Raw genomic sequence first — 22,494 nt, 5'->3', positions numbered from 1 at the left:
TTTTATTTTTTATTAAACAGAAAACAAAATGGCATTATATATAATGCTAGTAATGCTAAAAGCCAGAGTAAAAGTCAGTGATAAAATATCCCTGGTATTTATCACTTGTATTCATTCATGAAAACCCAGCTTATTTTTAATTCACAATCCATTATTTACATGAAAAGAGAAAAGCATAAAGTGCTACCTGTCTCCCTTGTACAAGAGAAAACCAGAAGAGAACCAAATTGACTGTATGAGAGATGGGAAGAGGCAATTTCTTAGCACTCTGCTACTGTTTCAAACCCTGTAACTATTCTGAGAGCAGGAGGTAGCAAGCCTCCCAGCTGTTCACAACTCATGAGACTGGGATAGCTTCCAAGAAAGGTTCTTGTGCTTTGGAAGCCTTTTGTTTCAAAAGGTTCTGAGTGCTTCCTTCCAAGGCATATAGCAGTGCACTAAAGCTGTCAACAAGTGGCCCTGTGTCAGCATTTTTCTACAAATGGGTGAATAGTATCTTGTCCACAGCTGTAGACTCTGCCCTTAGATGTGTTATACTATATATGGCATGTTAAAAGAGAAAACACCTGGATACATTTTCTTTATTTCATCTTTTAATGGATTTTTTGTCAAATAACTAATGTATTACTTCTATTTAACATTATCAGATTATACTTTCCAAACTTAGCCTGAGGTATTATTTTAATTCAGTAATTTTTGTTAAATGTTTTTTGTTCATGCCAAGTACAAGACATGACTAGGAGTTTGCAGATAAAAATGTACTCATAACTTCATACAAATATGTATGGTTTTATATTGCTCCCTGTTAGAAGATCCAATATATAATATATACATATACTTGCTAGTTAAATTCAGATTATACAGAAGACTTCATGCTTCAATATGGTTTAATTTTTCATAAAAGTGAATACTGTTCAGGGTGTAGGTACTAAACTCGATCTGTACCTAGTATATATATTTAATTGTCTTTTATTTCAGTAAACTGTTTTCTCTTATTTTTTATTAAACAGAAAACAAATTGTCCTCGTTGTGAAGTTTTTAAGTCGTTTTCTCCATCCTGCTGAAGCTACACTATTATTAATTTCAAAACCCAAGGGGGGAGTAGGAGGCAGTACGATGGCTTTTGCTCTGAAAGGAGAAGTGCTAAACTTTAAAGCAATTGTGAGTAAACTGAACTTATTTTGTATACTTTGTCTCCTGTTTCCCAGCCCCTATAATGTCACACCATGATGATTCTTGCCTGTTTGTCCTGGTTCATCTCTTATGTGCCATCCAACTTTGTAATTTAAGGTTGTGGGGTGAGGGCACTGAAAGTTTGGAGTCGATTCACCAAACATTTTTCTGCTACGGACATTTATCAACTTTTAATTAATATAACTTTTAATTTATACACACACACGCACACACAAATACACACACGTTCTTGACTGAATTGTACATGTTCAGATCTCAAAATACGTGTGTGTGTGTGTGTGTGTGTGTGTGTGTGTGTGTGTGTATGTGCTACATGCACATACACATGAGGATGCTTGCACATCTATGTTAACATATGTGCCACAGCATGATGGAAGTCAGAGGACAGCTTGCAGGAGGTAGTTTTCTCCTTCTGTGTGGTACTTGCTCCCTACATACCTCCTCAATAAATGGTTAAAAAGCTTGGCAGCAAGCACCTTTACGTGCTCAATCATCTTTCTAATTGGGCATTCATCAGTTTAACTTGTGTGTTCTGTAGAGTCAATCCATTATAAGGTTCATGTTAATACTACATTTATTGAAGGATTATGTTGTTCTTGACTGAATTGTACATGTTCAGATCTCAAAATACAGGAAAGAAATACATTGGAATACTTTTATAAACATCTTGTTTATTACTTGCTGCCATGGATAAATGGTAAAGACAAGCAAATTTGTTGTTGTGGGTTTCTGTGTACATTATAAAAAACAAAACAAAACTTTTGAGTGTGCAAGACCAAAGTATGAAGTACAAAAAATGACTCAAAGTATTAATTAGTAGTCACATGTTTACAAAGAGCACCAGGATGCTCACATGGACAGACTGACTTACTAGGAATGATACTAGACTATGATACATTGTTTTCTTCCAGTTTCCTCTTTAATAATGAACACTTCACATCTCTCAATTTTTTCACATATTCTCTAAAACAATGTATTACTTTGTCACGTGCAGTTCATTGGCACGTGCAGTTCAGTGGGATGGTTGATTTTACCCCATCATTAACTTCATTTAGGGAGAGAAAGCCTGAAAACTGAATGCCTGAATGCTGTGCAGCTCTGACTACAACCCCCTCTTCCCACTCAGGTCAAAAGAAAGTAGATTACAGTATAATGGAGAAAGTATTGAAGACAAAGTAATAACTGTTCTTAACTGTAAATTTTCTAGAAATTTTTCTATACAGATTTAATTTGAAATTTTTTATTTTATAACTGTACTTTTATTATAAGCATGTCATTATAACCACCACAATATGAACATAGACAAGCTAGAATTCATACACAGTTTACAAAGATACACATATATACTTCTTTTTATCTTAGGTGATAAATACAAATATATAACATATATATATAAAACTTACAGATAGAAATCATGTCTGATTATTTCTGAAATTATTACCTATTAATTTATGAAATCAGTTTCAAGGAGATCAATTTAAGAGACATTCAAAGCAAATATTTTAATTATTAGCAAATTATTATGGATAAGTATAAGATAAATACATTTTACCTCATAGTAAAATATTTATAGGGGAAATAATTTTATTAATTATTGTTTAATCCAGTGGACAGTAGATTTTTGAGGTTGCATTTAATAATTAAAGATATTCTGGGTTTTGACATTATTATTTGTTGTGACTTTTTTTTTAATTTAGGATATTCTAAAGTGCAAAGCGCCATGTTATCAATGGAAAGAAGTTACTGTGAATGTTAAAAATCCCTTTTCAATGGGTGGAGAATTTCAGTAAGTTATTGTTTAATGTAAATTGATTGTAGTTCATCTATATTCAGCATGATTCTTCTGAGGAGAAATTGCCTGTGTTTATATTCTTTGTATTCCTTTGAACTCTGATATCAATGCCTGCACAAGACACAGCCAGACAAAATCCTGGCACAGAGATTAACTAGAATTGGACACAAAGCCCTATTTCTAACCAAGATGCTATTTGTAGCTGATATCTGCTGAGAAAAGGAAAATTAGTTTCCTTCTAAAATAAGTCAAATCTAGAAATTAGACTCATGTAATATATGCATTTGGACAGAAATTGTCAATAGAATGTAAAATGCTTTGTGTTTTACATTTGGTAACTTACTAATACTTGGCAATTTGAAATATTTTGAATCACTCTGTATTCAGGCTTTTAAAAATTTATTATCAATAATGATTGATTAAACAAAGTTTATTTTACTGAAATAGTTATTTGTGAATGTATCATTTCCTTATCTACATAAATTCAAATTTACTATTGAGCTCTTCAGCAAATTTCTCATATCTGTTTTCATCTCCAACTCCAGAATATCTTCCTGGTTCTTTTTTATAATCTTTTTTGATGTTCTATATTTAATGCTATATTAGGCTCATACTTTCTTTTACTTCTTTAGTACATTTCTGTAGTTCTTTGAATGCACATGTAATAATTAGTTTGAATTTGTTTCCTGGTAATATGATATCTGGGTCACAGACAGTTTCAGTCATCTGTTTTGTTTCTTGTTTCTTTACATTTTTCATATTTTTCTCTTTTCTTTTTTATTTACTGTCTGTAAAATTTTTCTTACAACATATTTTGATTATATACTTTCCTCAGCCCTAACTTCTCCTAGATCCTTCCCACCCTCTGAACTTCATGCCCCCCCGAAAAAAACCAAAAATGCATATCAAATAATTAAAAAATATGAAACCAAAACAAAAAACATACAGAAAGTGCACAAAAATCACAGAGTTGTGTTGGCCAACTATTCATGAGCATGAGACCTATACTGGAGTATGGTCTATATATCTAACAAGGGAGGAAACTGATTCTCCTTTTTTCACGAGATATTAGTTACAAATAGTATCTTGGTTAGTAATGGGGCTTTACGTCCAGTTCTGCTTCATCTCTGTGCCTGGATTTTGTCCTGGCTGGGACTTTTGCAGTCATTGATGTCACAGTCTCTGTGCATTTACACATATATCCTTCCTGTTGTATTTGGAAGACTGCTTCTTTAGAATCATCTGCAACCTCTGGCTCTTGCAGTTTTTCTTCCTCCTCTTACACATAGATCCCTGCAACTTGTTCAACACATCCCACTTAGGGATGAGTGCTCCAGAGTCTCACTCTACACATCACCTAGTTGTGGGCCTCTGTGTTAATTTCCATCTATTGCAACAAGAAACTTCTGTGGTACCTTGATCTACAGGTATAGTAATATATCATTAGGAGTCATTTTATTGTTACTATTACTGCAGACTAATTGTAGTAGGTTTTTTCCTAGGTCCATGACCTATCTATTCTTAGGTTCTTGGCTATGTTAACAGTATCAGGTATGGCTTCCATCTTATGGAATGGGCCTTAAATTCAACTAGATAGAGTTTAGGTACTCCTCTAATATTTTGTTACTACTGCAATGGGGTTTGTAGCTGGGTGATAGGGATTTTTTTTTTTCCCGTGAGTAGCATGCATAGTATCTTCCAGCTCCATGAACACTAGTCAGTAGGGGTGAAGCTTCTAGTTGGTATAAGGTTGATTTCTTCAATGTCATAAGTAATCTGTATCTTTAGAAAAAGAGCCTTGCTGTCAGGTGGTAGAGGGTAACCAATAACATTGGCAAAAATCTATAATGTTCGGCAGAGTGATCGATGACACTTTTAGCCAATGACTCAACAGGGTGTTTATGTTTCATAGTTTCTATGAAGGATTCTGGACATATTTGAAAATGTGTTATACTCATTTTGAATACTAGTTCTATCTTCCCTAGGCCTGTTTATTTGTATTTTATTTTTATTTTATTTTCTATATAAATATTTCACATGTTTCTGTTTGAGGTCTTTCCCTTTTCCCTAATATATCCTTTGGGTTGCAGAATGAGCGAGCATATATGTACACTCTGTGAATATAGGTTATAGATGATGAGAAAAAATGAAAAGGAACAGTGGTTTGTTGTTATCTGTATTTTTTACATTACAATTGGAAATAATTCTTTCTATATTTATTTCAGTGTTATTCTTGTGGAATCCACAACACTTATGTACTTGCCATCACAAATAACTGCATCTTCCAAAGCTACTGTGATCCCAGAGTAAGTGGCTTTGATTTTATACTCATACTGAGGAAGTGGGAGAGTTCCTAGGCCAGATGGCCTACCTATTCTTCTGGCTGACATGGCCTACATTCGTGTAGGGGATCTTATGTTAATTTTTAAGGAAGACACACAAGTATGCTTTAAAACATTTGATCCAATAATTCTGTATTTTTATATTTTTCATTTTTTTGCTTGAATAAGAGACTGTCATCATAGATTTTGCTTAAATGGCTGAAATATATTATTTCCATATTAACAGTGAAAACTTAAACTATGATATTTTAGAGTCATTCCTTTTCAGTGTTGCAGTATTTGAACATAAACATCTAACATCATAAAAACAATAATGAATGAGAAAATTTACTTTACTTACATGATTTGAAATACAGCATAAGAATTTTGTATCACAAAGTTGGCATGTTTCGTTGTTTTCTTGTTGTGAGCCTTAGCCTTTAATGGCTGAGCCATCTCTCCAGCCTTTGTGTATCTTTTAACGTGCATAATTTCTTCAAAGGTTGTGAAATTCTCATAGCTCATGACTGCAAAGTTACCAGTAAGGACACAATATTTTCTAGTATATCCTTCCTAAATATATAAAAAATTAAATGAGCAAGTATATAATAATTAACAAAATAATTTTTTTCTACAAAGGGTAATTTGAAAGTACCCACCAAAATAATGATCCACTCACCAAGAAGCACAACCAAAGGAAATGTGTCTACCATATTTCTAAAAGTTTTGAATTATTCTATTTCACGTATTTGCTTTTTATTTGATGTTTCCTTAGTTCTTTTTCTAAGTCTTCTCTGATGAAAAAAGTGAAAAGAATATTTAAAAAAAAATTTAGGACACGTTTCTCTGTGTAGCTTTGGAGCCTTTCCTGGAACTTACTCTGTAGCCCAGGCTGGCCTTGAACTCACAGAGATTCACCTGCCTCTGCCTCTCGAGTGCTGGAATTAAAGGCATGCACCACCACCACCCGGTGAAAAGAGTATTTTTTTAAACAAATTTCCAGACACAAAGAAAATGTTACAAAATGAATTTAAAATCATGAGCAGAATGAAAGTATGATGTAGTAGGCCTTAAATTTATAAAAGTTAATATAGCCTACACGTTGACTCATATAAATATGTTGTCTCAGTAATATCCTAGAGTATAAATTTAATCATTAGACTATGAAGAAGAACAATATATATATTTTAAAATTTATTGAAATCTAAATTCCTCCACTCTATTCACAGTACAGTATTGCACTTCTTCAATGAGAAAGTTATGTGAGAATATTAAACTTAGAGAATATTTTGCATGTAAAAATCTATATTCGTTTTAAGTGATGTCTATAAGAATCAGTGGGGATTTTTTTCAAGGTTTTAATCACATAAAATGTAAAAACTAAATTTCTCAGCAAGGGAACTGTGGCTTACATATTCTGGTATTGTTTATATATGAGATAAACACACCTACACAAACTAAATAATAAAATCATTTGCACTTTGCCCTTAGGTTTCATTTTTGTTTAGGTGTTTGTTTCCTAAAAATGAATCTTGCATTTAGCTTTGGCTGGCCTTATACTCCCTAGATATTCCAGAGTGTCCTCAAACATACAACATATTCCAATGGGGGCTTTCAAAAATGAAGTTTTCATCCATGTGGTTTCAAACAGCAACAACAAAACATTAAACATTGAAAATACATAGAATTGTTTTACTTATGGGTATGTGATCCACAAATATGATAAAAACTATTAAGGTGTTCCTTTAAACTTTCAGTATGTGTATGTGTGTGTGTGTGTGTGTGTGTGTGTGTGTGTACATATTTCTTCAGATTCCCAAAAAAGCTAGATAGGACATTGGATTCCCCTGCAGCTGGAATTATGAGCAATTGACAGCTTCTTTACATGGATGCTGGGACACTGAACTGTGATCTTCTAGAAGAGCAACAAATGCTTCTAAATCTGAGCTATATCCCCAGCCCTAAGCAGTTCTTACTGTAAATAAATCCAATGCAATTACCAGATAGGGATTAGTATAGTGACTTAGCTAAAGTTTGAAATTTATCAATAGATTGGATGGATGTGCTTAGAAATGAGTACATCTCAGTTATTTGTTTCGGTGATATGATTTGTTAGTTTCTTTCAGAGATACTGTGTAGCAGGAATCTTAAAGAGTCTTATTAATAAAAACAAACCTGAGGCCAGTTATTGGGGTGAATGCTGGAAGGTCAGACAAGCAGAACAAGCCACAGCCAACCTCACCTCACTAGTTCCTCAACTGATCCTGTTTCCTCAGACTGGAAACCTCTCAGCTGAACTGTGCTGCTCCAAAGTCTAAAAGCTTAACCAGCCAAATGCTTCTAGTTTCTCATCTTCACACCTTATATACCTTTCTGCTTCTGCCATCACTCCCTGGGATTAAAGGCTTGCTTTCTGGGATTAAAGGCGAGTCACCATGCTTGGCTGTATTCTTGAACAAATGGATTTCTGCCTCTGGAATGCTAGGATTAAAGGCGTGTGCTACCACTGCCTAACCTCTATGTTTAATATTGTAGCTGTTCTGTCTCTGATCCCAGATTAGTTTATTAGAGTGCACAATATTTGGGGGAATATAATAACACCACAATACTGAGTTATTTATGTGTTCAACAGATTTTTACTTAGTGGCACCACAAGCGGTGCTGTGAGTAATTAGGAAAGGAAGATAAGTCAAGAATATGTGTGATTCATAAGGAGCCAACCATCAAATAGAGAAAAAAATAAAAATCTCTAAGAGTTAAGCACTTTGACAGAGTAAAATGCATTTATTATTGTATGTTATGTCAAAAAATACCATTTGATCTTCATGTTTAAGTAATGCTATTATCCAATGTATTGGAGAACATCTAGCGTAGACTATAGTCTGGTGTTTTTGCTTCTTACCACATAGAAGTTGGGGTCTGAAAGAATGAGTAAAATAATGAGTAACATCTTTCTAGACGGAGTCTAAAAGAAGGGGCAATGTTTCCTGTACACATAAAGATCAGGAGAAGGGAGAAATGCAGAAGCAATGGTAATGGCCAGGCAAGGAGAATTGAAAGCACGATTTTACTGATGGTCTATAAGAGAAGTAGAGATACATATGAATTAAGGCTGAAAAGGATGCTAAGTGTTTAACGTTCTGCTTCCTAATTATTACTTATAGAGTACATTCCATTAAAGATTGGAAGCTTCATGAATTTAGAACACTCATTATTTTTCATTATATTACAAAATATCTGGACTCAAAATAGCTATGTAAATGAAGACCCAGTTAGAGATATTTGTAGATCCTAGTTTTTATTAAAAACCAACAAAAGCTAAGTTCTGAAAAGATATAACTTAAAAATATTTCTGCTACCCTGAAAATTAGGAATATTTAGTTAGAGTTGGATGAGTGTTTTAGTGTATTAGGGCACCTATACCAACTATACCATAGATTGCCTCTGCAACTAATATTTATATTCCACTCTTCTGAAAACTACAGAATCCATTATCAATACAGTATCACATCTGATGTCTTGTGATCATTTATTTCACAATTTATAGATGATTGCCTGGCTGCTGTGACCTCATAGAATTTTCATATGGCTACTGATACATGCCCCCTCAGTTTTTAAAGAAACATAAACATATGGAGAATAAAATGAACCCCAAACTTGATTCTCTCATATACCATCTCATGATGTATAAAACAATTGATATGAACAATATTGTTGGCACCTTGGATTATATAGAACCTTGGATATCTACTGTAGATGTAACTGTCTTGTTAAATAAGAAACACAGAACCAATTGCAGAGTTAAAAGCCACAAGGTCAGAGCAAGAGCGGAAAACCTTACCCTTCACTGCTTCTCCGTAAGAGACCTACTTCTGTGTGTCCTGTCTTTTTTATAGACTTTCTGTTCTGTTTTTTCATTGGTTGTAAACCCAGCCACATGACCTCCTCGTCACTGCCTGTTTGTACAGACCTCCAGGTCTTCTATGGTTGGTATTGAGATTAAAGGTGTGTGTCTGTCATGTTGGCTGTGTCCTTGAACACACAGCTCTGTGTCCTTGAACACCTAGCTCTGCCTCCCAAGTGCTGGGATTAAAGGCGTGCACCACTACCACCCAGCTTCTGCTCTGGCTTGCTCTGACCTCAAGGCAACTTTATTAACATAAAAATAAAATCACATTTCAACACAAATAAAATATCACTGTAATCTACCATAGAGTAACGTCACGGAGACTCTGATAAAGTTCTTGATAACCCATTTTCAAAACATTTTGGAGTAGCATATAACCTTTGAGCTACTTTTTCAAGTTCAGAAGATAACCAGCTCAATGATGTTTTGACCATTCTAGATTGAGAAGAGCTGTACACCAGTACCAAAAAAGGAAAATATGTCATTCATCCATATTTCAAAAATAACTTCCATTCACTCACTCTCATTCATTAATGAATTAACGAGAAATATTTGATCCAGAAATTGTAAACAATTTATCCTCTTTTGGTGCTGTTTTCCCCAAGACTAGAAAGCTTTCAAAATGCTCCTCATGAAACATCTCTAGCAGGCATCTTTGAATATCTAGGAACATTTAAAAAGGATAGGGTACCAGCAGTAGCAAAAAGGAAGGTGAGATATTATTTCTTTTGACTTTGGGTTACCAAGACACTAATTTTATAAAAGAATGGTATTTGTCAATTAATTTCTAGACTTGTTATCATTAAGTATAGTAGAATTTTTAGAAACCATACAATTTTAACTAAATTATTTTCAGATTTCTCCCATAATCATAATAATACTTAGTTTCATAAGAATGTGAGACAGGGTTCTAAATCCACAATGTTTTCTGTCATTATCATGAGCAGTATATGAATCTTAACTTATCTGAGTTTAAGAATATTCTTTGGAGATGAGGCAACTTTCAAATATTTCTAAGGGCTTTTTTATTATTTGATTCTGACAAAACACACAAAAGAAAAGGGATATGAAGCTCAGATCCATGTACTTTTCTATAGACTCTGATAAAAATGATTCGAAGACTGGAGATTGCAAATATTGAACAAAATGAGACTGTAGATTATCTGTGACTTTTAATCAGTAATTCTGCTTAGGTCTCCATTATCAAAGAGATGACAATGGAGCCATATATGGAGAAATAAGCCACTATCTTTTTTATACTTTTTACTTTGTGTATGATCTATATTTTACATGTGAAAGCATCTAGCTACTGTAGAAAGGACAGCCTTAATTAAAGTGTCTATCAGATGCTCACATTACACAAAATATTAAAGGTTCCTTACTTTTTAACAAAAGATATTACAGTACTTAAATTTTCTACCAAAATCTGTATTAGTAGAATTCAAGCATATAATGATTATAAAAGTAGGAAATGACATCAACAAATGTTTTGCTAAGAGAGTCTTATTCATAATATCAAATGGAATTAAAGTGGAGATATTTATGATAACTTTATTTAGAAATAGTATTTTTCAGGTTCAAATTTAGGTATATATCTGTAAACAGTAAATATTGCTTGATAGTTTAGGGATCAAAGTAATACTAAACACTAACAGAGCTAAAGTGGATAAAGTTCATGGCTCTGGAGTACCTGAAACCTGTGAGGAGAGACAGTTTTCTCAGATAATGATTTGCTCTTTCATTTCCGGAACTGCAACTGAAATTTTAAAACTGTCATGTATCCTACATTTATAAAAAAGGAGCAAATATGGAAATAATTAAAAAGATTTTTTTTCCTGGAAAGGAAATTCATTCTACAAACACTTTTGGAGAGAATTTCTGTTTAGCCCTGAAATATACCCTATTTTCGTCTCACTATTTAAAGGTAAAAGAGGAACATTTCACTAATGTTTATAAATAATGTTATACATTTGGTTGCATGCCTTTCATTCCAGTGCTAGGTGGACAGAGACAGGCAGATGTCAGTGAGTTCAGTTTCATCCTGATTTATATAATAAGTTGCAGACTAGCAAAGTGTACACAGTGAGAACCTCTTCAAGAAATGGTAGAAATATGAAAATTTCACTTTCTTTATTTTTCTAACTTTTGAGGTTTTAAAATAATATGAACACCACGTTATATTGTAGATAACAATAATTACTAGATATATACAGTCTTTAATAAAATATAGAGAATTTTACAAAATATTGGGTGTGTAATGTTGATGTTCTTTCTCTCTTCTGATAGTCATCATATGAGTAGTGACACTGCTGATCGGGGTTCTTCCCATGCTGAAAATGGCTTAAGAACCTGTGAGTACCTAAGTGAAAGGTTTCTGTTTTTTTAATTGGATTTGATTTTTTGTTTGTTTTGGTTTTGAGACATAGTTTCTCTGTAGAATAGCCCTGGCTGTTCTGCAACTCAACTTTGTAGACCAGACTGGCCTCAGACTCATAGAGATCCACTTGTTTCTGCCTCCTTAATGCTGGGATTAAAGGTGTATGCTATCACACCTGCCTTGGATCTGATTTTTATGTGAAAAACAATGAAATTAAATATTCATCGGGTTGTTTATGATGATAGAATGGAAACTTAGAGATTTCTGGCTAGATGGAGATTGACTAGTTGGTTGTCTGCCATTTTTGTGAGTGACCTTTTGAGAACTGTGCTCACATTTTTGCTTTTACCTGTTCATCTGTTAAATATCTGGTCTTTATGTTGCTTTTGAATTTTATTTAACCTATTTAGATACCAGATATTATTAAGGTTGGAATTGTAAAAATAAAGTTTTTCATTTAGTATTATTAAGTAAATACAAGTCTCAAAAAGATGGGCAAAGTTACACAAAAGTGGCTTCAAAGATCTCCAATTTGACTTTCAGAAGATAGTCCTTATGTTGCTCAAAAGCCTAATATTTGAACATTGTATTTAATCATACTCTATTAAGAGTATGGATGTGCTGTGAAAAAATATTTTAAAAGACAGGTGGAATGATGGACACAAAACTGATTGTAGAAATGTTATGCTTAACTATAACTACAGAACAGTTCATCACAATTACAGTGGCACACAGCAACATAAAATCAGATGTAACTGTTCTGTCTTATATTTCTGGGTTGACTGGGCTCACCTGCATGACTTCATCTCAGGGTCTCTCAAGGCATTACCATCAGATGGAAGCTGGGACTTGGTGTATTTCAAAGCTATTTTATTCATGTGTCTAATGTTTAATGTTGCCTTTCTCCACTGGTGTCTTAGCTGGGACTTTTGGCTTAAAATCTTACAATAATAACTGGGTTTTATAAGTAAGGAAAGAGAAAACATTAGACAGATATAGGATTACATTTCCTCATTTAGTATCAGAAACCATGGCACATCACATCTGCTGAAGTCTAGCACACAATATTTGTTTACATAAAATCACTAAGCTTCGCCTATTATATCACCACATTTTAGTAGGATTTGAGGAATCTGTCAACTTATTTTAAAACTTCCCCAAAACAAATATGTATGTTTTATGTGTATATAGTAGTGATTTCCAATTCAAATTGTTCATTTTACATTGTTATGTGGATTGTTTCACAGACTGTCAAAATTAGACTTTCAAGAGTGACCACATTTATATTTATATATGTGAATTATAGATATGTGTGTGTGTATATATATATATATATAATCTCCTTTCATGAGATTCTTTATTAAGGAATTTTTAGTATCAAGCTTGGGATCAGCTCACCAATAATAATAATTTTTTATTAAAAAGTATGTAATATCTTTTTTTGTTCTACTTCTGTAGCCTTGGCTGTCCTAGAACTGGCTCTATAACCCAGGCTGGACCTCAGATTTATAGAGATCTGCCTGCCTCTGCCTTCTGAGTGCTGAGATTAAAGGTATGTGCTACCACAGCTTGGCACATATTATCTAATAATATTATATTATAATGTTTCCAACATTTTATTTATCCTTAATTATTATTTTTGAAAAAATAGTTTGTTTGAATAATACTTATAATAGTATTTATCAACTTTCTATGTGTCATGTTTTCTTAGCAATTAAGTCTAGCTTCATCAGAGAATTCTTTTGTTCAAATCATACAATTTTCTTGGGAGCAAAAGGATCTTCAAACCTGGAGATCTACTATCTTCCATTTGATATGCACATTCGCTATTGTGCCGTCATCCTGAGCAATGAATCGGTAAGAACAGAATTATGCTCTGTGCTTTTTCCATTATGAGTTGCTTCCACACTGAAGTAACCATTAAAGGCAGTTTAAAGCAACTGGGATTCTGGAAACATTCATGTTAATAGTTTTCAAGTTCCAAGACAAGAAGCTTCTTCTGGAGAATACCAAAAGATTTCCACTACTTATAAACTTATAGTGGCAGCATATGGGAGTTCCATGGAAGCAGTACCACCATGACTGGCCTTATCTCAGTCTCTGTGAGTCAAAGATCTGGCCTGTCATGTCAAGTCTTCTACTTATGGTCTATAAAATCTTCAGTGAAGGAATTGACCAAGATGGCATCTCCTCAGATTATCATGTGAGGAAGGATCTGCTTCCAACCTCCCAAGCTATTTTTGGAATTCATTTCTTTGTACTTGTGGCATTCATGAAGCTTGATTCTTAAAACCAACAGAGGAGAGAACAATTCAGGGGATAGAGGGTAGAGAAAAAGGAGGAGAGATGGGAGACTAACTCTGAGAGACTGACTAAGATAAATCTGAGGAGGAAATTTAGAATCATCAGAATATATAGCGATGCAGTCACATATATCATGAGTGTTCACTATATTTAACTAATCAATGTTATTAGGAGATAATACTTAGCTAGTATCTATGGAATTAACTGTGTGTGAAAAAAAGTATATTCTATTAATTATAAGATATACTTTAATTTTACATGTAAAATTCCCACTGAGAAAAATTACATCATAAAACTCCCTTGGTTTTATTTTATTTAGTGCCTAGAACTGTAGATCAGTGGTAGAGGGCTTGTGTAGGATTCACAAGGCCTTGGATTTCATTTTCAGCAATGGAAAGGAAATCTTTTAGGATGTGACTATATTTCTCTCTCTATAAAAAAATGTGTGAAAATAACTAGTTGTTGTTAGGTACCACTGATTGTATGAAATGTTCCAAATACCGTTTAAAAATAATTTATAATTACAGAAAATTCATTTTGAAGAGTAGCATTACAAAAATCAACTCTCTTCCTTGAAATAGTCTATGAGAATATTATCTACTTACATAAATTAATCTAAATTTCTTAAAATATAATCAAGGTTATTTTGACATCCTCACTTATTAAAACACACCTTTGATTACATATATTTTGTTCTTTCCAGAGAAAACATTAAGATAAAAAAAAAACAATCTTAGAAATAAATTGCTACCTATTGGAAAGAGTGCTAAAATTTAAAGTATTTGATTGAATTATAGTTGCTTTTAATTTTTACATTCAAATATATTGCTAATTATATTTAAAAATACACTTATATGCTTAACTAGCTATTATACATACAATCAAGCATAAATGGTTTGTTCTTGTTATTTAAATGTGTGATAACCCCTTTCCTAATAAGTCCCACTTGTTAAATACTGAAGTATTTAGGACTCTATTTGGTAGTTTTCCACTTATAAAATAAAACCATTCCTACTAACAGTGTTTTCTGGAGTACACATTTATTTCACTTTTGTGTGTTTTACTTCAATTTTCAAATAAGAAAGGAAATATTTATATAATTTTGGAGATACAGTTGTACAAATCTGTGTTCATTAAAATTTTCAGCTTATAGGCATACTCACAACAGTCCTAAAATCTCCTACTATTAGATTCCAGAAGTCCAAAAAACTTTCAGATATAAAATGGAATTGAAAATCATAAAATGGAAACTGTAGCAGAATCAGAACTCAGTCCCCTGAGGAATTTCATCTCCTGAAGTGGAAAGAATAAGCAGCATACCAACATTACAGATCACAGCAGTAACCTGACATATTGATCTGTCTGCATTGTAGTTCCCAGCATTTGATTTTATTTTATGGAATGGATTCTGCTGTGTTCTCATTCTAGAAGCCACCAAGCATTGATTGAACTCATTTTTTATGAGGAAGGTTGTAACATTAGGTAGGGAATTTTTTCTTAATTTGAGAGCTCTTTTAAGTGTGTGGCTTTACAGCCACTTGCTGTGGTGTACTAGGCCTCTTCCACAAATGCTTGAACTTTATCATTGAGCCAACTAGCACCTATCTTTTCTCTAGTATATTTATCTTCCAGTACTTTATTGTCTTCCTATAGCTATTACATACCTTGATTAGAACAAATACTTCTTACATGTGTTTTTACGTGGTCTTCCCCAAATCCTGTTATTCAATTTCTTTTGATACAACGATCAAAAATTTATTATGGAAAATACAAAATACACATAGAGGGAAGTAACATTGTTCTTACAATTGTAAGACTAGCAAAAGCTTTTTAACATGCTTATTGGGAGAGACAGCTAAAGATTGAATAAGAGGTGGATTAGAACTTCCACTTGCATAACAGCTTCAACAAGAACTGAAATTATTAAAAGCTTGACAACATTAAATCTAGAGCCTACATGTCTATATAGGGCATAGTACAGGAAGTCAAATGAATGGAATTTTGTGGTGTAGGTTAACTAAGAATCATCAGCAGTTATATGAGCATCTAATTAGACTTTCTGATCAAATTCTAGCCTTCCTGATAGAAAGGGAAGAAAGCATTGTAAATGAATATCTGGCTTTTTGGTACATGGGGCAAAGCAGAATTTGTCCTATACCTACTTCTTTTCAGTTGCCTTCTTCTCAAAATAATCCTAATTTAAATCAGTTATAATATGGAGTGGCATATCCTGATTTCCTCTACATCGAACTGTAGAAAAGAGGCTACAATAAGTTTGCTCTTTATTTTGGCCCAATTTTTAATAACATGGCAAAACAGTTCTATGAATATAATGAAGTAAATCCCAATCACCTCATACTTTTATTTACACTTCACTCTTATAATTACAACTGCCTATTTTTGACAAGGCCAACGACACCATATTCTTGAAAATACTTTAATTTCTTTTTAATACCATCTAATATCTAGTTAGTGGTCAAATTGCCTAATTATCTCATGATTCTATATTTTCCTTAATTTATGCTTCTTCGTTTGAATCAGGAACTAATAATATTTCCCCACTGTGATTTTCTGTTATGTCTTTAGAAGCTCCTTTCTTTGACTTGTTTTCGTTGGTGCTCTAGTCTTCTAAAGACACCAGTTGTACAGAGAAGGAAAATGACACTCAGAGACCTAGTAAATTTCCCTGAGGCCAAACAAAACAAGCATGCTCACTGTTGTTGATTTCTCTGCCAAATGTTCATTTCTCTGTAAAATGATGCTGCCCTTACATGGTTCCCACTTATATTTTTGCTTTATCGATTTAGCCTTTTGTACTGCTTATGTAATAATATGTCCTTAAATGTTTTAGGTGTTCATATGCTCATTTTGAAAATGCACACTTTAAAAATAGTCTCATGGATGTACATGTTCTGTAATAATTATATAATAATAATAATAATAATAATAATAATAATAAAAAAAATAAAAGAAATAAAGTTATTGTTGTGTTGTTACAGGACAGGGACAAAGTTTCTTTAATGTTTGCATGATCATTTTAAGATGGTTTCCTAAGAATATTTGTAAAAAAATTTCTAGGACCTCCTTATTCAACTTTCTTATCTGATTTCATACCAAATTATAGAACACTAATGTAATACTATGTGCTTTACTTTTGCCCATATAAATTAGTATGTAGGTTGTTCAGAAAAGCATGGAAGAAAGTTCCTAGAAAGTGTATAGATTTTCACTTTGACATGACTATTGTTTATATTCTTATGAGTGCTTAAAATTTATTATTATCATTTTATGCTTATATTTTAGATTGGGGATTTGATATATATTATAGAAGGGAGAGGTTTGATACCTTTGCCTTCTATTTTCCTTCCAATGAAGCCTCCAAGTCCAATTGACTATAGTACTTCTCAAGAAGAAGGTATGTTAGACGTGTTTTGCTTCATTATATTGACAAATGACATTATTTCTTGTATGGTCATGCAAGCATCCTTTATAGAAGTATTTGTATTTTAGAAAACCTCCTTCTACCTCTATGATGTTTGTGTCAATGAAACCGCACCATTTTAACAGTAAAAAATGTGATTGATGAATTCTTTATGAATCTATGTTTTTAGTCTTCAGATAATATTGGAGTTTAGTATACCAAATATTACTCAATAAATCCTATTGATTTCTGTTTGGAAATCAAATCTCTACATTCTCAAAACATCATTTATTTTATTATAATCTAGATTTCTATCCTTATTTTTTGCTTGTCCTTAAAGATCATCCCTTTTATGTTTATTTCCATTTCCCATACTTTATCCTTAATATGTATGGTAACTCATTCCAATGATTGTGGAAATAAAAAAATTGAGACTATGAACTCTAACTGTTGAAAGAAAGGGAGCTGAGGGAAATGAGTGGGCACTGATTCTGACAAATCAAGGAATTTGCCAACAGAGACAAGAATGAGTTTTCTAATTTTATCAGGTTGGTGGGGACAGTATTATTTTTGTTATTTCATAGTAGCATTTTTTAAGAAATCTCTTCCTCATGGTCAAGAGGATTTTCCCATGTAAGATGGAGAATTTTTTTTTACCTTGAGATCAAATTTCTCCTTGGAGACATCCTGTAACTGGTAGGTTTTGTTCTTATGTGATAGAAAATGTGGATAAGGGACAGGCACATTTTGTCATTAGCAATAGAAGAAAGTGGTCTGAGTGGCTAACAGGCTTTAATGGATTAGGGGTGTGAGAGTCTGTCCTAAACTGTATTCATAAGGGTTACTATTGCTACTTTATCAGGATCACAGTTTACTAAGTTTTGAGCATATTGATATTTTTAAGAAAGCATTATTGAAGTAAAGCTTTTCTTAGAGAATACCAGTAGGTTATCTTTTATTTTTGAAGCCTTATTCTTTAATCAGTTATTTAGAATCACTGGAAGTGTATTACCCATTTATTTTTCCTCTCTTTAATTAATACCATAACTAATTCCACTTTTATATTTTCACGTCACAAATCTATGCTTGATAACACTGCTGAGGGAAAAAAATTTTTACTTTCCCCAGAATATAATAAGGAAGATCCAATTCTGTATTTGAACTGCAAACCTCATCAAATCCTTGATATAGACCTTAAGGTACCACTGACTAATGAAGCCAAGGAGAAGGCTTTGGCTTTTGCAGCACAGCAACAGATGTCAACTCTTGAGTATGAACGAAGGGCTATCTCTGGCACTCTGGAGAGCAGTACCATTCGTGCAGCCGTTGCCCTCCTAGGACTAACTAAGATTGAGGTAGGAATGGAGAAATGATGTTATTCAGTTGCTGCTGTGAAAAAAAGGATACTCATTCATTCGTTCATTTATTCATTCATTCATTTTGTGTGGGGTGTGTGTGTATGGGGTGTGTGTGTGTGCACATTTGGCAAATTTGAGTCTGCATGTGCCAAGGCAGGCATATGGAAGTCAGAGAATAATTTGCAGGGATTGGTGTTCTCCTTTTACCAGGTAGATCCCAAGGATCTAACTCAGGCCATTAGTCTTGAGGGAAGGTGCCTAGACCTGGTGAGTTGTCTCCGTGGCTCTAATTACTCTTAAAACTTTGCTGTTCTCCTGTAGTATAATTATAATATTTTTACATGGAAACTGACGAATAGTCTTTCTTTCCTAGGAGTGAGCTCAGTGGTATTTTATTTCATTTTGTTAAATATATTGGCATCTGAAATAATTTTAATCATCACAGTATAGTCTTGAATCCCCAATAATTGTCAGTTCTGACTGATAATTAGAATGTTCTGGGGGAAGTTAAAGTAACTCCATCACACAGGCTCACTCTAGAACAATTACATTTGAATCTCAGGTAATGTGTGAGTGGGAATAATTTCTGCAAGTTGCCCAAGATGATGCCTGGTATCAAATTACCAAGCTACTTATAGACTCTCAAACCATGCCAGCCTGTGTGATTATAGGATGGTTACTTAATCCTCTACAAGTTGCTTTTTTTATATTTTTAGTAAAATGATTATGGTAATTTATGAAAATTGAGATAACCTTGTAAAATTCTCATTAAACAATGTTCTGTTCATGCATACTTGTGATCACTGTTATGATTATTATCAGGTTTTTTCTTCATTCTTGTTGAAGACATACACACATATACTCATATATATATATCTGTATACATATATGTAGTACATAAATTTATATCTCAGCTAAAATGGTTTATTTGTTCAGGTCTTAGAATTCATAAAGCTTATTACAAATTTCTAAGATATAAATAATATATTAAAGGTGACCTTGATTTTAAAGCTCTAATGAGCTAGAAATTATCAATACCAAGAACTGGACAACTTCTTTAACTTACCCTAAATACTTCCAAGAAGGTGATGATTCTCTTTGACCAAACCTCCTAGTTATACTGAAGAGTGAAATTTGAGCCTTATATATATATATATATATATATATATATATATACAGCTATCACAAAAAGTTTTTCATGAGTGACCATTTTGAACTACCAGCCTATCAGAAGAAAATCCCTTTCCCTTTCTATCTTTTAAAATTTGTTTTTTCACTATTACTTCTCAAAGTAATTTATTAAGGGGTTGGGGATTTAGCTCAGTGGTAGAGCGATTGCTTAGCAAATGTAAGGTCTTGGGTTCGATCCTCAGTTCCAAAAAAATACTAAAAAATAAAATAATTTATTAAAAAACAGTTAACAGAATTTATCTATGGCAGTTTTTCTTCCTTTAGGTGTGAATTATGTTTCATGTGAGGTTGACGTTGACATTGGTTTATTTATTTCTCCTTTCAAATATTTTTGTCCATCCTGATATCTAACACAGGATATTTATTCACAGGTAAATAGTGTCACTCGTATCCTGCCTCAGTTACACTGTTAAAGCTATTGTCCAATTTTCATAAGGACAGTATTGTGTCTAGAGGAGGATGTGAATGGGAATGTGTTGTAATCCACATTTTATGAATAATGGCCATATGAATTTAAAAAAATACAAAATCTAGATAGGAAAGTGATTTGATCTGGATATCTAAAAAGGCCTGACCTGAAACTTAGTTGTTTTTATGTAGTCTAAGAAATTGTCATTATTGAAGAGGGTGACTTGGTATGTCCTGCAAATGATGTTAGTATCTGGTGTATAGTTGTGAAAGAGCATAGGTTTCTGCTCATGAAGTAAAGCTGTCTTTCAGGTTTGTCCACTAAGGAATATTTTCCTTGCAAGATAAACTATTGGTTACTATACACATTAGACAAGGTAACGTGGGTCACTCTTAAAGATGATTCCATTGGTAACTTGTATGGACTAGTGCTACCTTCTTCCCACGTTTATGATAACACCTCTAAAGAAATAAGCTTATTTGTGCTTTTTTGGTTATTTTCCCCCAAGTGTTTTATCTGAGCATATAATGCTACCTTGTATTTTGGAGGTAAAAGTTGAAAAAATTACAATAAAATTCAATGTTCATTTACAGTGCCTTTTGCTCTTTAATATGTCGAAGTTGAAGAAGCCTAAATCCATTTTATATGCAACAGAACTGAGCCTTCCTGCACATTTCAATATACCCAGGAAAATTTATATCCCTCAGATTCCAGAACCGCCAGCTATCCAGACTCAAGCTCTGGAAATTAAATCTCAAATTATAACAGGTAATCAAGGAGATTTTGATTAGAATATCTAGCAGTATTGTAGATATTTAAAGACAGAGGCATACTACAAGAGAACAGTGTTTATTTATGGTTAATAAATCTTTGATGTAAACCATGTTCTTTATTGTTAATATAAATGTATTTGTTATTGGTTTCCTGAAGCATGCCTATTCTATAATTGTGGTCAGGAAGGTATAAATTGGATTTATATGAACATTAGTATATATGTGTTATCAAATATTAATCAGATAGTAAACATGTGACTAAATATTTTTCACTGAAATTACTTTTAAATTTTATTTTCATTCTTGTCCAATTGCTGGATAATACTAGGATTGGAATTACTTAACTAGTGCTATCTTTAAATGTACTTACTATTAATTTAGTTTTACATATGATATGTTTTGTTTTTAGTAAATTTTTTTTAGTAAAGTTTTGCTTGTTTATCTCTTCTGGTTTTGTATTAATTGTAAAATATTTCAAACCCTAAAAGAGTGTTTACAAATTAGAAATTCAAAGATTTTCTGTTCATTTTACCTTCCTAGGGGACAACCCACCCCAGAGGCAACTGCCAAGCACCCAAGCAGGTAACAAGAATTTAAGAGTTAAAACTAGAGTAAGGCAGTAAGTAATAATACATCATGTGGAAAACTTGAGGGAAAATTCCCTGACCAAACATTCCAGTTAAAATGAGTGAATGAATGAATGAATAAAAAATGAACAAACAAATAAATAAAATTCTGAGACAGCTAGGAAAGAGTATTCTGCAACAAGCAGGATTATATAATCCAAAATTAATGTACTCCAAAAGTATATTGGTAAGGTGATTTGGTCAAGCAGACTCCTAAACAGTGTGAAAAATATTTTGTTATATATCTAGATGCTATAGCATTCTTCACTTAAAGATTGTACTAAATGTAACATTGTATTATAAGAGTTTCCTCTCATACACATAAGGATATTAGGTCAAATACAGACACTAAAATCAAATGACTATTACAGTTGCTAACATTTTTCAATATGATTTTTATTCTTAAACCTTAACATTCTGCCTAGCAAAGATGATAGTCTAATTAGGCAAGTTCAAGCAGCCTGCAGCCTACTACAGACACAGCTTCTTCAGAAAACTACTTTTCACAATCCTGTCATTATGTGACCTTATTAATGTTTTGTAATACTCCGCTTTTACATGTTTATTCCTATACCCTAAGTTGATTTGCATTCCAGAGATTTTATTTATGCTTACTGCCAGGCTTTTGTCATATGTGAAGACAACTGTCTTAGTTAGGATTTCTGCTGCTTTGAAGAAACACAATGACCATGGCAACTCTTAAAAAGGAAAACATTTAATTGGGGCTGGCTTACACTTCATCATGGTGAAGCATGGTTGCATGCAGGCAGACATGGTGCTAGAGAGGTAGCTGAGAGTTCTACATGGAACAGGAAGTGAAC

At 33.0% G+C, this 22,494-nt stretch overlaps 1 protein-coding gene across 1 annotated transcript in view; it reads left to right on the top strand.

Moving 5' to 3' along the window:
- Cfap47 (cilia and flagella associated protein 47) overlaps positions 1-22,494 on the top strand; it is a 236,379-nt gene that overhangs the window by 117,239 nt on the left and 96,646 nt on the right. Inside the window, exons 38-46 of the mRNA XM_036173897.1 lie at positions 1,011-1,161; positions 2,892-2,980; positions 5,212-5,292; positions 11,501-11,565; positions 13,303-13,448; positions 17,199-17,310; positions 18,445-18,671; positions 20,868-21,042; positions 21,588-21,629. Of these exons, the coding sequence (XP_036029790.1) occupies positions 1,011-1,161; positions 2,892-2,980; positions 5,212-5,292; positions 11,501-11,565; positions 13,303-13,448; positions 17,199-17,310; positions 18,445-18,671; positions 20,868-21,042; positions 21,588-21,629 (1,088 nt within the window). The remainder of the gene's footprint in view (positions 1-1,010; positions 1,162-2,891; positions 2,981-5,211; positions 5,293-11,500; positions 11,566-13,302; positions 13,449-17,198; positions 17,311-18,444; positions 18,672-20,867; positions 21,043-21,587; positions 21,630-22,494) is intronic.

The sequence above is a fragment of the Onychomys torridus genome, chromosome X (genome assembly GCF_903995425.1).
Source record: "Onychomys torridus chromosome X, mOncTor1.1, whole genome shotgun sequence".
Taxonomy (NCBI): domain Eukaryota; kingdom Metazoa; phylum Chordata; class Mammalia; order Rodentia; family Cricetidae; genus Onychomys; species Onychomys torridus.
Note: the sequence above shows the minus strand (reverse complement) of the source record. Positions and strands in the feature narration are given on the sequence as shown.